The following is a 13792-nucleotide window of genomic DNA, read 5'->3' as shown; positions in this document are numbered from 1 at the left end:
CTCCACATCAGGCCGAGCGACTAGTGATGTCTGAACGGACATTCTCCACCAAATCATCCTCTTTTCTGCCTGCCTCCGCTCCCCTCTGACCAATCTGCAGCTCTGCACGTCCAAACGCTGCAGCACTGCCTCTGCAGAGTCCAGTTGTTTGGAGCGAGGGCCTGCATGTTATGGCCATGTGGAAACTCTCAGTCCTTGGCCCTCCGTTGAGTCCTCTGGCTAAACGAGTTACTGAGCAGGAGTTGAAGCTTCACTTAATGGCCCCCGCTCCCTCTCAATCCTAGTTGTAGAACGCGTTTCAATTTGCTTCTCCTGGGATCGAAAGATTTAACGCAGAGGATGTTTAGGTGGGCTTTCAAGCCGTCTAAAACTTCGCCTCTCTTTGATAACCGTTTCTAAACAGCAGAAGGGAAGACTTGCTCCAATTACTTGCTTTGGCAACATGAGAGCACTCCAGTTCCCAGCCCCGCTGGCTCTTCGCTCAGCGAGCGCCGACTTTGGAGAGGGAGGGGGGGGGGTGTTCGGGGTCCGTGTTTTAACAAACAACCCTATGTAAGCATCTGCGGAGCCACAGGAGAATGGGAGCTGACATTTCAAAGGGCGCTCCGCCGTGCTTTACGGACGGCGGGGCTGAGACTTCTACCTCCACTTCATTTATCATGCTAAACGACCGGCCGACGGAGTGAAAGCCGTCCGTCGTCGCCGCATCCCCCTCGGACGTTTCCCCCCCCAGCCTTCCTCCTTCCTGCCGTCCCTGCGCCCCCTCGTCCGACACGGCGAGGGCTTCCTCCTCCGTCCTCGGCTCCTCTCCCCCTGCTTCCTCTCCGAGGAGCAGCAGCAGGTCGGCCCTCTTCCTTCCCAGCGACAACAGACAAGACTCTCCCGCCAGGGGCCTGGTAAAAAGAGATGTGCGTGTGCGTTGGGTTTCCCTCCGGCTGTCTCTTCACTGTTTAGGGATACATTGCAAAAGAGAGACATGCAGGCTCCTGGAATCTATCTGGTCCCTGGCCCCTAAAACCTTTTATCTCCCCAAGGGCCTATGACTAGATGGAGTTCACAGGCTTGCCTCTGACAGAGATATCCTCCCTGGATAGGGTTATCTCCTCTGGACAGAGAGAGTGAGAGACAGTGAGAGACACACGGGGGCGGGAGGGATATAGACAGAAACAGACAGATGGGTAAATAGATGTGGGGTTTGAGGAGACTACCGAACAAAGAGAAATTATGATCAGGCCAGAAGGGTCAAAACGGCCGACCGGGCGAGGTGTTAGCAGCTCCGACCTGACGTTCGTCAGAGAGTCACTTTGACAACACGTTGACAGGATGAGCCCTCCCCAAACACACAGGCTCCAGTCCCAAACCTCCGGCGCTGGAACGGCACGTCGGCCTGAGCCGCCCTTCATCCAACCTCCAGCAGACATCCAGTGATCACGATGCCAGGCTGATACAGATCAGCAGCACTCACAGGAACACACAGCGCGTGGAGTCCTAAACTCGGATTAACCTGTCATTGGGTCACGATATTTGTGGTAGTGAGGATTTACATTCTTAGAGAGACCAGGGTGCACACATGCCGAGGGTTTTTTTTTTTCACGCGAGAGAAGGATTATGATGACGGTTGTGGCTGAGAGGGAGCTGTGAGAGATTGGTGATGTGATGAGTGATGAGTCAAAGACCCAAGAAGAAGTGAACACAAGTAGAAACTATGCTAAAACCTTAAAGGTACAATAGGTACGTTTTTTTTCAGTATAAAATGAAAAGTTGTGTCCCCTATAAACATGTTATGTAAGCTAATGAGGCCCACTGAGAGTTCTTTAGCAACACATGCAGCTCGGTGCCAGAATGGCCATTTCTAATGTTGGAGTGGCCTTCTACTTTCCATCCAATTATGTTCCAGCAATTCTGTTCCAGCCAATCGCCTTCGGCAAGCAGGGCCTTCCTCCTTGGCTTATTTAGTGAAACCACAATCAATCAAACTTGAGCAAGAGGAAAGCGAGGGCAGGGCGTTCACACAAAAATGGAGGAATTGAAAATCACTTTCTCATATTTGAATTAATGTTATTGCAGCTTTCGCCTATAACTCTCATTTGAGAGGAGAAACAATGGAGGATTGTACGTTGGTATTACAGTAGATGACTGTTAAAGGAAAATGACAAGGGTCTTGTAGATGTTTATCAATTCATGAATCCACAATGTGATCTACTCACGTCAAGAGTGTCTTCATTGATCACCAGCATGCCCATGTTCTTGGTCAGCAGTTTGCAGGAGTGTCCTGTGGAGATAAATGTGAAGAGAAGAAATTCTGTTCAAGGAACTACAAACAGTGAAGAAGTCCTCAAATATCTCCGTCACACTACTCAGTTATACTAAACCAAAAAGATGACCCTAAACAATCTGATCTCTCTCCCATACGGTCCTCCCGAAGGCTAAATTGGTGTGAAAAGAAAAACAAACATGCCAATGCATTAGCTACTCCAGGGTCGGCCTCCAGTCTATCAAAGTCTGGAGACAAGACTGATGACTATGTTTACATGCCCGCTTCCTGCTTTATGAGCCAGTTACACCTGTTTGTTCAGCATGGCTCCCCTGGGGGCAGCCATCTTGGTTGTGGGATGAGACAGACGCCCAGGGCTGCCTCAGGGGTCAGAGATGGGAGATCCCTGGGGGAAAGCAGACACCAGGCCTGAATCCTCAGCCTAATCCCTGCCCTATCACAGTTCACCATCTGTGGATTGACCGCACCAAAAAGTGGAGACCGCTGTTTGTCGAAGAGGGTTAGCCATAAAACCTAAAGCTATATGAATGAGAGAGTATATGGGAGGGTATGTAAAGTAGGAAAGCAGAGAGATCCTACATAAACACTGCTGTGGCCGTCCTCGCCCACACACACACACACGCACACACATACAGAGACACACAGAGGGGGTCTTGTATAAGGAAATGAACAGGTTTCACTTCCAGAGCTCAAATCAACACAAAACAGGGGCTGGGTCTGGGCCAGGCAGATTGTTTTTTTAAGTGTTAACTTGCAAACTTCCAAAAATTAGCCGGTGTGTGGAAAACGTTTCTCCACCTCAACACCCCACACCTCAGCCTCTAGCTGACCTCCACCACAGCCCATTTAATGTGTTAATGTTCAAAGGCTCAGTTGACTCAAACTAAACTACCTTTTACATATTACCAAGTAAACTCCTCCCCTCTGTGAAGCCCTGGCCGACCTAAACAACACAGTTCTCAGAGGCGTTGGGCAATGTTTTCAACGCAACACTGTGTCACATGACTAACCTCCTTAGAGAGCGACTAGGGAGGTGATTAAGGATGCTAATTGTGGTCATAGCAGGCTCCCGGCACTGTGGGCACTGAACTGAGCGGCACTCAGACTGTACACTCCACAGTAGTGCATGGTGAGGGAGAGGGGGGGGGGGGGGGGCTTGTGTTAGCGTTGGCAGCCGGGGGTGTGTGTCTGACCTTTCATGTCCTACTCCTAGAAGGGACGCATCCCCCACGGCCAAAACTAACTCACTTTCTGTTTACTTGCCTGTCCTCACTCCAGTTGCCTTATGGGAGATGGAGTCTAGCCTCACGCCTGGCCAGCAGGCAGTGTGCTTTCATGGAGCCCAGGCCACACTCTGCCTTTAACGGCACATGGCCTTTTACCAAGGGCAGCTCCCAGCTCGGCTTGGTGTGATCTCATAGCTGAGTGCTCAGGCCTGCCAGTAACATATGGTGTCAGAGTGGTTATGTCACTCCAGGTCATTTTCCGACGGACTGGACTAAAACGGTGTCAATTTTCCCAGTTCCTGCTGCTGGGCAAGTCAAACCAAACAGACTCGGCTATGTTACAGAAGCTGAAAACAGGGTAAACAGAGTCGGATTTGACCGGTTCTTCTCCAGATGAGAGCTTCTTTCACGGAGCGGGGCAGCCAGGAGAAGAGGCGGGTGATGGGAAAGCGAACGCGACAAGCCGGCCTCGCCAGCACATCGTGCTGAAAGGAGCGGCCGGCCCTTGGCAGCGGGGATCACTTTTCAGCGAGGAAAATGGTAAAAAACAAAGTCAATATTGAGTGGGTTTTTACAGAGCAACGCAGTCAAGCGGCGGGCCTGTAAAAAGACTTCCTGTGAGCGTGTGCAGAGCCTCCTCACAGCTGGGCACGGGGGCACAAAAGGCTGATTCAGCCCCACGGTGGTAGGTGGCCACAAACGGAGGTCCTTTTAAATATCTATTTTCCCAGAGACTCTTTTAAGGAGATTGCCGTTTTCGGAGGCCTGCGCAGTTTGCAATTTACCCTAATAAGCCCACATCTAAAGACTACAGGCCGCCATGTTCTTCTAAGAGGACGCCTGGCCCCTACGCATGGCCCTCGGCCCTCTGACTGCTCCGACTAGCCCGGCAGGGTCTAACCCCTGTGGTGGCCAGGAATGTATGAGGCTGTTTGTGTACGTGTGTTTGTTATTTTGGCTCATGTCGATGTAGTCCGGCAATACATCATGTGCATTAGGAGGCGTACGCGCTGGTGGAGGCACGGTCGACAGGGAGCTGTGAGGATGGACCGCAGTGCTGACTTACTGTAAGTGGCTGTCTGAGGTTGGCCTCGGTACCACAGACCAGACTCACCTGTGGGTTTCCATTTGGGCCGTAAAGTGATTCCGAATTATTTCATCTGCTTTTGGTTACAGACAACCCTGGACTACTCCTAGTTTATGGGTGAAGCGCCTTGAAGTGAAATAACATGTGGAAAACTGTCATTACCGATATTAATGGCCGTCTCCTGCTTGTCTCCGGTCAGGATCCAGATCTTGATGTCGGCCTTCATCAGGGTCTCGATGGTCTCGGGGACCTTGTCTTGGAGTTTGTCCTCGATGGCGGTGGCTCCCAGCAGCTGCAGGTTCTACACAGCACCACCACACCAGAGCAGAGGAGGAGGAAGAGGAGGAGGGAGGAAGAGATGGGGGGAGGGGGGAATAGAGGAAAATTGAATGTGAGAGGGGCTTTACAATGTCATGTGTCAGAGAAAAATGAGGGTCCGGACTGTGTCACTCATTGGCACGCTTGTTTTCCCCCTAGTCAGCTGCTCTTGTTTTTTGCCCCCCAAAACTACTGAGGGTTGAAGGTTGTAGTGAGGGGGGGAGAGAGGGGGGGGGGGGGGGGTAGACTGTGAAGCCAGACTGGGTTGTGTGTAATGTGTATGTTGGTAGCAGAGGGAGAGAGAGACAGAAAAAAAGGCAGAGAAAGAAAGAGTGACAGAGAAAGAGAGAGACTGAAAGAGTGGGAGAGAAAGCGCCTGAAGAGAGAACTACTGCCACGCTCGGCCGGCGACACACAAACACACGCACACTCGTGTGTAGTTCTTGTGTGTTTTTCTCAGGAAGCCAGTGGGTCTTTGAAAGCCGGTCAGGGGCTAGCATGGGCCTGAGGGTTTGACAGGACCCAGGAGAGGAGAAGGGAGCCAGCTGCAGAAGGGAGGCCAGGGGTGCAGCGGTCAAACCTCCCCAAAGAGCAGTGACCTGAGCCTGGCTACCAGTGTATCTAGAGCCCCTGCATCCACACACACATGCACACACGAGAAGGCTGGGGGTACCACGCGAGGGATTAGGCTGTATTTGTTCATGGTAAAAACATTTGCATTACAGTTCCTTCAACTAATTCAACCCCATGAGCTAAATTACTGAGATTTACATTGTTTTGCCCTTTCTGGAAAAGGTTTCAAATAATCTAATTTGGACTGTTAATTAAAAACCATTCATGTTCTACTGATGTTAATGGCAGTCATGTGAATCTTGACATTTGAAACAGGAATTCTCTGAGGTCATGGACTGCACACTCCTGGTGAACACTGACAGGTTCATACAGAATGCAGGTCATGGAAATGGAAATGTTGCTGTATCCTCGGGTTAAGACACTGACAAAAACGGAATAATTGAAAATGTACAGGGTTGACCTGGTTGATTACATGCAATTATTATTCAGTGCATGATGAAACAGGTACCAAGAAAAGACATCTGTTCATACTTGAGATGCGTACATGGTTTTCTCTGGACCACGGGTTTCAAGAGGAGTGGAAATGTCTGTGGTGCCACCTAGTGTGCTTCCCACATTCCTGCACCCTTCACTCCGTCTGAAAACTTCCTGTTTACTTTGTGATTGATGAAATCCATTTGGTGTGGGCAGTGGTGAAGGCCCCAGCGCTGGGGGCTGATTTATGACCACGGCCGTCTGTGTTTGACTAGCACTTCCACATCGACGTTTCTCACAGGGAACCGATTGTACTTCCTGGGTCTGGGACAACCATCAACCACCCTCTCCTCCCCCTCCCTCTCTTCCCCCCCCCTCCTCACCTACCCCCTCCCCCCCTCCTCCCCCCCTGTCTTGTCCTGAGCCAGCTCCACAGATCCCAGCCGTAGTTCCGTCCTTCACCCAGACCAGATACCATGTGTGCTCGTGGAGCCGGCCCACGTTAATCAAGCTGAAGGGCTCAGTTCTACCAGGGCTGATTTGGATCAAGCCAGACTCCTCGCCCTGATGTGGCTGAGTGGACGGCTATGAAACGGACGCCTTGTTGCCCCAGAAGGTAACACAGGGCAACCTGAGCATGCAGGTATGTCAACAAACAGGTCATTATCTTGTTTGCCAAGCTGATTGCTCGGTGCTGGAATGTCTTGGCTGATAGCAGTTGACTTCCGGCTATTTGTTGGCAGTGGGACTGAAACTGTGATGGATACCCTCTCAGTTTCGCACTACCGGGTGTACATCTCCTACTAGGGAACACCAAAATGTCATTCATCACACATTCAAACAGCTTTCTATTTGCACATTGTTTTGGATAAAAGTCCTTCTTCCTGTTTGCAACTGGAATCTCAGTCTTCTCACCTTCTCGATGAGCTCGTAGCTCTCCTCCAGTTTGAGGGCTCTGTTCTGGATGGAGGTGGAGGCTCGCTGGTACACCTCCAGCCACTGCTGGTATGTCGACTCGCTGATTTCCGCCACCGCAAAGCACAGAGTACGCAGACCTGGACGCAAGCAAGAGAACACCCGTTACCACTTCATATTATTATGTGTTGATTTAGCCAACCAAAGTGACATGCAGGGGGGATTTGAACCTGTGACCTTATGGCCGACAGTTAAATACCCTAAGCTGAGCTAAGTCTGGTCAGATCTATGCTCATGCCTACTCTGACTATGCTGTTAATACAGCTCCTTATCCTCCATGTGGAAGAGGAAGCAGGGAGATTTCCCAGGGTCGGCTGGTCCTGTGTGACACAGGCAGCTTGGCTGGTCCTTTGTGACACAGGCAGCTCGGCTGGTCCTGTGTGACACACAGGCAGCTCGGCTGGTCCTGTGTGACACAGGCAGGTCGGCTGGTCCTGTGTGACACAGGCAGGTCGGCTGGTCCTGTGTGACACAGGCAGGTCGGCTGGTCCTGTGTGACACAGGCAGGGGGCGCTGTTCCTTCACTTACCCTCTGTAGCAAACTGCTCCAGGTGTTTCAGGGTGATGTCTTTGTACCTAGAGCTGTCCGCCAGGCGGTCATAGACCACGGTGTCCTGGGACACACATATCAGGTCAGGGTTAGGGTTTGTTTGTCTTCGCAAGGTTTCTGACTAAGGCATTAAAGACGACTGAGGAATTTGCATGTTATTCACTGCAACATAAAATCGCGTTTTATACAGTAACAGGATAGGGGGTGGACGCGATCTCCAGTCTCTCTCACTCTCCATCTCACCCTGTCTCGGTCTCTCCCCCTCCCCCTCCCCCTCCCCCTCCCCCTCCCCCCCCCTCCCTCCCTCCCTCCCTCCCTCCCTCCCTCCCTCCCTCCCTCTCTCCCTCTCTCCCTCTCTCCCTCTCTCCCTCTCTCCCTCTCTCCCTCTCTCTCTCTCTCTCTCTCTCTCTCTCTCTCTCTCTCTCTCTCTCTCTCTAACACACCCGGAGACAAAGACACTCACCGCCCCTTTGCAGTGGCGGATCTTGCCAGATGAGGTACGCACGATAACTGACATCCTCTTCCTAACGCTGTGAGGGGAAGAGGAAAAAAAAATAAAACCCAGCCGGGGGTTGAGAGTTTACTACAGATAATTATCACATCTTCCACTGCAGGAACCAGGGCAGCAATCAGGAAGGTGTGTTTCAAGCCCTCGCGCCTCTTTTCACGGCCTGCGAAATGGAATGTGAGGATGGCTCCAGCTGCTCTGCTGTAAGCCGCGTGCGCGCCAGGGTCGTGCAAGTACCACTTCAGAGGAAAGTCCTGGAAAACGTGGCCAAATCCAGAAACAGACCGGGTATTCATATGGAGAGGAAAACAGGCCCTTTACCTGGTGAACTCCAGCACATGCAGCAGCTCATACTTCTGCTCTCCTCCCAGCTGAACGTCCAGTCAGACAGACACAGAGGGGGAGGGAGAAGAGGGGAGGGTCAGAGTCACTACAGAACATTCTGCCAGAAACCTCATCAACTCCAAACCATCATTTTTTTCTGTGTCAGCCAACTATCAAACACACCTTAAGCCACCCCCTGATCCTAGTCCAATATCCTTTAATTGCCCTTTAACAGTGTTTATCTGTTGTCTGGCCCGTTCTGATAGCGGAGAGTAATAAGTTCACAGATTCAATTAATTTCCTTAATTGTGGAGACCACCAGGTACAATTGAGGCAGATTAAATGGTTGTTGAGGGTTTTGGAAGGCCTAATAAAAGGTTAAGGACTAGGAACAAAATGTCTTGGCAACGTGACACTCTCAGGGGTAAAATTAGAATAAGTCTTCGGTCTCTGTCTTTCTCCACCTCCACCCTCCAGTAAATGTCGTCATCAGGTTAACCAATCAGAGGAAAGAGTAGGGAGGCCATCATTTTAGATTGAGATAGGGCACAGGACAGCTCTGAAGCCTCTGTGATCCAGCAGTGTCATTTAAAGTAATGGAAGGTGTTGAGTCTGCCCTTGTGACCCATCACACACCGAAGAAGACAGCACTGAGGGATTATAGTGCTCTTTGTAATAGTCACTAGAAACATTCTGTTTACCCACACTTAAAGGCCCCCATTCTCTCCAGAGTGAGACGACAGAATCGATTTTTGATCGCACAGACATTCTCTGTCTATGAAACACAACACAAGTCTTACACGGAGGCCATTGTCTTCCCTGGCCGTGGCCATATTGGACAAGTTGTGTGCCGTGTGGAGCTTGTGAAAGGCTTCTGTAGAAAAACAGTCCTCTTACCGATTCCATGATGACACCGTCGGGGGTTCTTCCGGAGAACACGAAGCCGAGGCTCTGAGCAGCTCTCACCAGCGCACCTTCATCTGTGGAACCACAGCAGAACCCGGCTCAGTTCTGGATGGAGAGAACCACCTCCCCAACACAAAAACACATGCAAACCTAGCCGTGAAGAAGAGCTGCAGGCGTTCCACGCCGTCACTGATAACGACTGAGCCTATACGTACTGAAAGTTTGACATTTATGAATAAGCGTTGCATCGTTTTACGTATAAAACACTGATTTGTGGAGACAGATCTCGGCGGTGAGGTCAGCTAACAACACTGGGGTACAGGTATCCTGTAGCTGCTATGTGGGAAGCTGGAGGGCCAGAAAAACCTTTCTGCCTGTTGTTTACAGTTCACTTAGCTAGCCAGCTAGCTCTCTGCTAGCTCTCCCCATCACTGTACAGGCACCAGAGCTGTCCAACACAGTCAGTCAGGCTGAAGCCGCCCCGGTCGCCTCTGAGATGAATCTAACTATAAAAACACCACTACCCGTCATGCTTTGTTAAGCTCACAAACACAAACACATTCTGTAAAAAAATGAATAGTGTTTTTAAAAACAAACACAGCCAACTAGCAGCTCACTATCAATACAATCGAAGGGTTCAACTGTCTCAGCTCTGAAATATCACGTACTGTGCCTTTAAGAGGAAAATGAAAGAAAGTGACATTCTTGTGCATTGTCCTTTCAGTCTCCGTTACAGAGGAGTGGGGCAAAGCAGGAGGCTTCCTGATGCAGGGACAAGCACAGGTCTGCACAGTCATAGCACACCACAACTCACAGAGTCAAGCATCACCCTGAACAGACCAAGTGAACAAGAGCCATCTTGAGGAGCAGGAAGCCTGCTGGATAAAAGACTTGGGGATGACTCAGCATTTTGGTCTTCCTGTTTACCCTCTCCACCACTGAGGAGCATCGAGCCTTTGACTGATTAAAGGAAAACAGGTTTGACGAGGACTCTCAGATCATGTAACCCAGGCAGCTTTGTCTCGGCTGTCTACCGCATGGCAACCCTCCCGTGCGTTTCATAATGGGTCAGTTATCAGTAGTTAGCACTGACGTCTTTGTGCGAGGTGGATGTCTGCAGGGGATACTGGGGTGAGACTTCTTAGAGGCATAGGAAGTGAAGCGGTATTAAAGCTAACTGTAAACACCAAAGGCTCAAAAGCTCCATCCTGGCAGCTGTTCAGCTTCATTCCCCTCTGTGCTTGACCTCCAACCAGCTTGGAGACCGACTGCTTGAATGTGTTATGGTGGCGATGAGACTGGGACACTCAGGTCCAGGGTTCCACCCCTCACAAGCCTGTCACCATGTACTGTTCCCGTGGTGAGGAGGACATCTGCCCGGCTGTCCTGAGGCTCAGCGCTGATGTGAAGACACGGCCGCGTGGGTGCTTCCTACCTGGAGAAGCGGCCTGGTAGGTGATCTTGTCATCGATGCGCTCGGGGACGGCCGTGTGACAGATGGCCATCATGGTCATGAAGTCATGGATGACAGGAGCAGTCGGCTGCAGAGAGAGAGCGATAGAGGGGGAGTGAGAGAGAGGGAGAGAGAGAGAGAGAGAGAGAGAGAGAGAGAGAGAGAGAGAGAGAGGGGAGTGAGAGAGAGAGAGAGAGAGAGAGAGAGAGAGAGAGAGAGAGAGAGAGAGAGAGAGAGAGAGAGAGAGAGAGAGAGAGGGGAGTGAGAGAGGGGGAGTCAGAGAGAGGGAGGGAGTGAGAGAGAGGGAGAGAGGGAGGGAGAGAGGGAGTGACAGAGAGAGAGAGAAAGAGAGGGAGTGAGAGAGAGAGAGAGATGGATAGAGGAAGAACAGAAAGAAGTGGAGGACACTGTCAGTAAATATCATTAATAACAACTCCTTTGTGATTACTGTGCAGGAGCCTCACCTCTCATACAAAGTTATACTGCATGCTGACGCTCGCTTGATTACGGGCAACAAGAAACACGGCTGGCTGGGCTAGTCAGCTGTACGGTGTGGAGCTACTGTAGGGCTGTTCAGAAGGCCTCATATGTTAATCATACTCTGTTCATGACTACAGAGAAAAGGGGAACACTGAGATCTGATCACACTGGGGTAGTTCTATGCACCCCACTGTATTCTTGAGTTACGGTTTCTGCAAAGACAGAATACGACTTCAAATTGCATACGAGTTCTGACTCTGGCTGACTTGTTCATCTGCATCTTTTATATGTAGAACACAGTTAAGTAACCCCCAGAACAAATGGCTGCTTTAATCATTACACTGTCCTCAGGTCTGTAACACAAGCTCTTTGAAGACATTTCCTTGCTCGAGAACAAAGGAGTCAGGTAGAATCAAAGAGCTTTTTCTAAATGAGACGGGACATGTCTTTTTTTTGACCAGGTGGATGAGGTATCGCTCTTTCTCCCAGCACTATGAATCTGTTTGGGCTGACAGGTAGAATGCCGTTTTTGAGCGAATGAGTGAGTTAATGAGGAGAGAGAGTGAGGAGAGAGAGTGAGGAGAGAAATAGTGTGTGTGAGACTCTTTTCATGATGATTCATTTTTGTGTAATTTTCTGCTTTGTTGACGCTGACAGTGACAGAGTCAGACAGGAAAGTCAGTGAGAGAAAGAGAAGGGATGACGCAGGAAATTGCCCCGGGCTAGAATCGAACCTGGGCCCCTGCGGCAAGACCTCAGCATATGTGGTACGTGCTCTATCCGGGGCGCCCTTTGAGAGAGAGACATCAGTGGGAGACAGTCACCTAAGAGGAGAGCAGGAGGAGGAGCGATACGCCTACGACCAGCTCCAACATTAGATGTGACAGCTAATACAGCGCCGCTGGCTAGCTACTGTGGCCGCCGCACTAATCTGTGTCACGACAACAGTGACGGACACTCATTGCTTTGGACGTGACCGGTGTGGAAAAAGTTTAGGGGAGAGGGAGAGGCTTGTGGACAGACAGACTCGAGCGCCTACCGTACCATCCCTAAGCCCAAACATACATCACTGAAACGGACACACACACAGAGAGAGAGAGAGAGAGAGAGAGAGAGAGAGAGAGAGAGAGATAGAGAGAGAGAGACAGAGAGAGACAGAGAGAGAGACAGACTGTGCGGCGACAGAACTTGTCCAGTGACTCAGGAGATAGTGAAAAGCACCAGAGGGAATGTTTATTTTAGTCTGCACCCCAGACCGCCTGCACGCCAGCCCCTCGCAAGCTTCTGTATCAACATGGCTCCACACAAACAGCCCCCAGACATGCTAAACTGTTAATGACAGGAATTAGTCATGTTTAAGTAAGGCCATTCTCTCAGGATGTACACACAGATGGGCCTGGGAGAAAGTAATGCTATTCTGTTCCTTTAAGACATGTGAGCACAGAGAGTGATGGGCCGTTAAACATCTTGCCGACGGAGATGGAAAAGAAACGCTGTCTGTACATTCAACTTGGGAGTTGAAACATCAAAGGGAAGTCATGAGATGAAGGTGAGAAGGGGGTGAGAACAGGTTCAGGTAGAGAGATCAAGTTCTAGAAAACATCAATAAGGGGCCTCATTCTAACCATTTGAGATGGGAGAAGAGTTGATCCATCAAGATTATCCTCTCAGACCAAAGGAATATGTAATAAAACTCTAGCAAAACCACAAGCCAGAAAATGAATCTTCATGTAATCCTTCCACAGGTTTCTAAACAATGGCCCCGCTTGTTCCCTTTGTCTGTAATTAGGGCCCGACACATGGGTATCTATATGCAATTAAAGAGGATCTTGGCCAAAGTCATTAGTGTGTAGAGAGTTTGCTGCGTGTCATAACACGGCAAACATCACAGCAGGATGACTTTTCCTCGGCGGGCGAGCATGTAGCGCGTAATGACACGTGACATCCTGCCTCTGACGCGGTCTGCCGACCCGCCAACTCAACCGACCAATCAATCAAGGCGTCTGAGGATCTCACCACGCAAGGTGGTGGCAGCTGTATATCTGTTTCTACACTTGTACTACAAGGTAGAATTTGGGGACCATGTTATTTCTCTCTAATTGATTTCTGGGAGAATTGCAAACCATTGATAAAAAAGTACTTGTAGGATGGGCTGATGCTTAGTCCATTGTGAGAAAGTAATAAAAGCGATTCTTTTTTTAAGGGTACATTGAGAATCAAACAGCTACTACTGCTACAGTGCCAGTGAAACGGGAATTTCTTTAGTTATTATAGTAACTGTCAAAACATCACTGATTAGTTTTGTGATAAGCTTTGCTGGATGAGTAAATCATGATTACGGGATTTAAGTAGGCTACTAATTGCATTACACAGAGTATGGAAATAAAAACTACCCCTCCCAGTTCAAATGAGATAATTAGGCCTTGTTTGTGCATCTGTGTTTACCCCAGAATATGAGGAAAACATTAGTCACCTTCTCAGCTAGATTTTAATCAAACTAATGCACGGAATAGCAAGAACAGTTGGCTTGATTTAAACACAAGTCTACAACATTTCAAGAGTCTCTGAGATACAGAAACGCGATAAGAAATAAGCATTATTGCACAGCTTAAGAGATATTGCAAAATAATTGGTTTCTTAGGG

General features: G+C 49.8%; 1 protein-coding gene across 3 annotated transcripts in view; it reads right to left on the bottom strand.

Annotated features, from left to right (window-relative positions):
* The window catches only part of atp8a1 (ATPase phospholipid transporting 8A1), an 88136-nt gene that overhangs the window by 34055 nt on the left and 40289 nt on the right, over positions 1-13792 (bottom strand). For all 3 annotated transcript variants that reach the window (XM_062475728.1, XM_062475726.1, XM_062475727.1), the window contains 8 exons: positions 10652-10757; positions 9208-9290; positions 8308-8357; positions 7942-8008; positions 7458-7542; positions 6869-7008; positions 4751-4889; positions 2208-2272 (listed from right to left, as the gene is read on the bottom strand). In XM_062475728.1, the coding sequence (XP_062331712.1) occupies positions 2208-2272; positions 4751-4889; positions 6869-7008; positions 7458-7542; positions 7942-8008; positions 8308-8357; positions 9208-9290; positions 10652-10757 (735 nt within the window). The remainder of the gene's footprint in view (positions 1-2207; positions 2273-4750; positions 4890-6868; positions 7009-7457; positions 7543-7941; positions 8009-8307; positions 8358-9207; positions 9291-10651; positions 10758-13792) is intronic.

The sequence above is a fragment of the Osmerus eperlanus genome, chromosome 13, assembly GCF_963692335.1.
Source record: "Osmerus eperlanus chromosome 13, fOsmEpe2.1, whole genome shotgun sequence".
Lineage (NCBI taxonomy): Eukaryota > Metazoa > Chordata > Actinopteri > Osmeriformes > Osmeridae > Osmerus > Osmerus eperlanus.
Note: the sequence above shows the minus strand (reverse complement) of the source record. Positions and strands in the feature narration are given on the sequence as shown.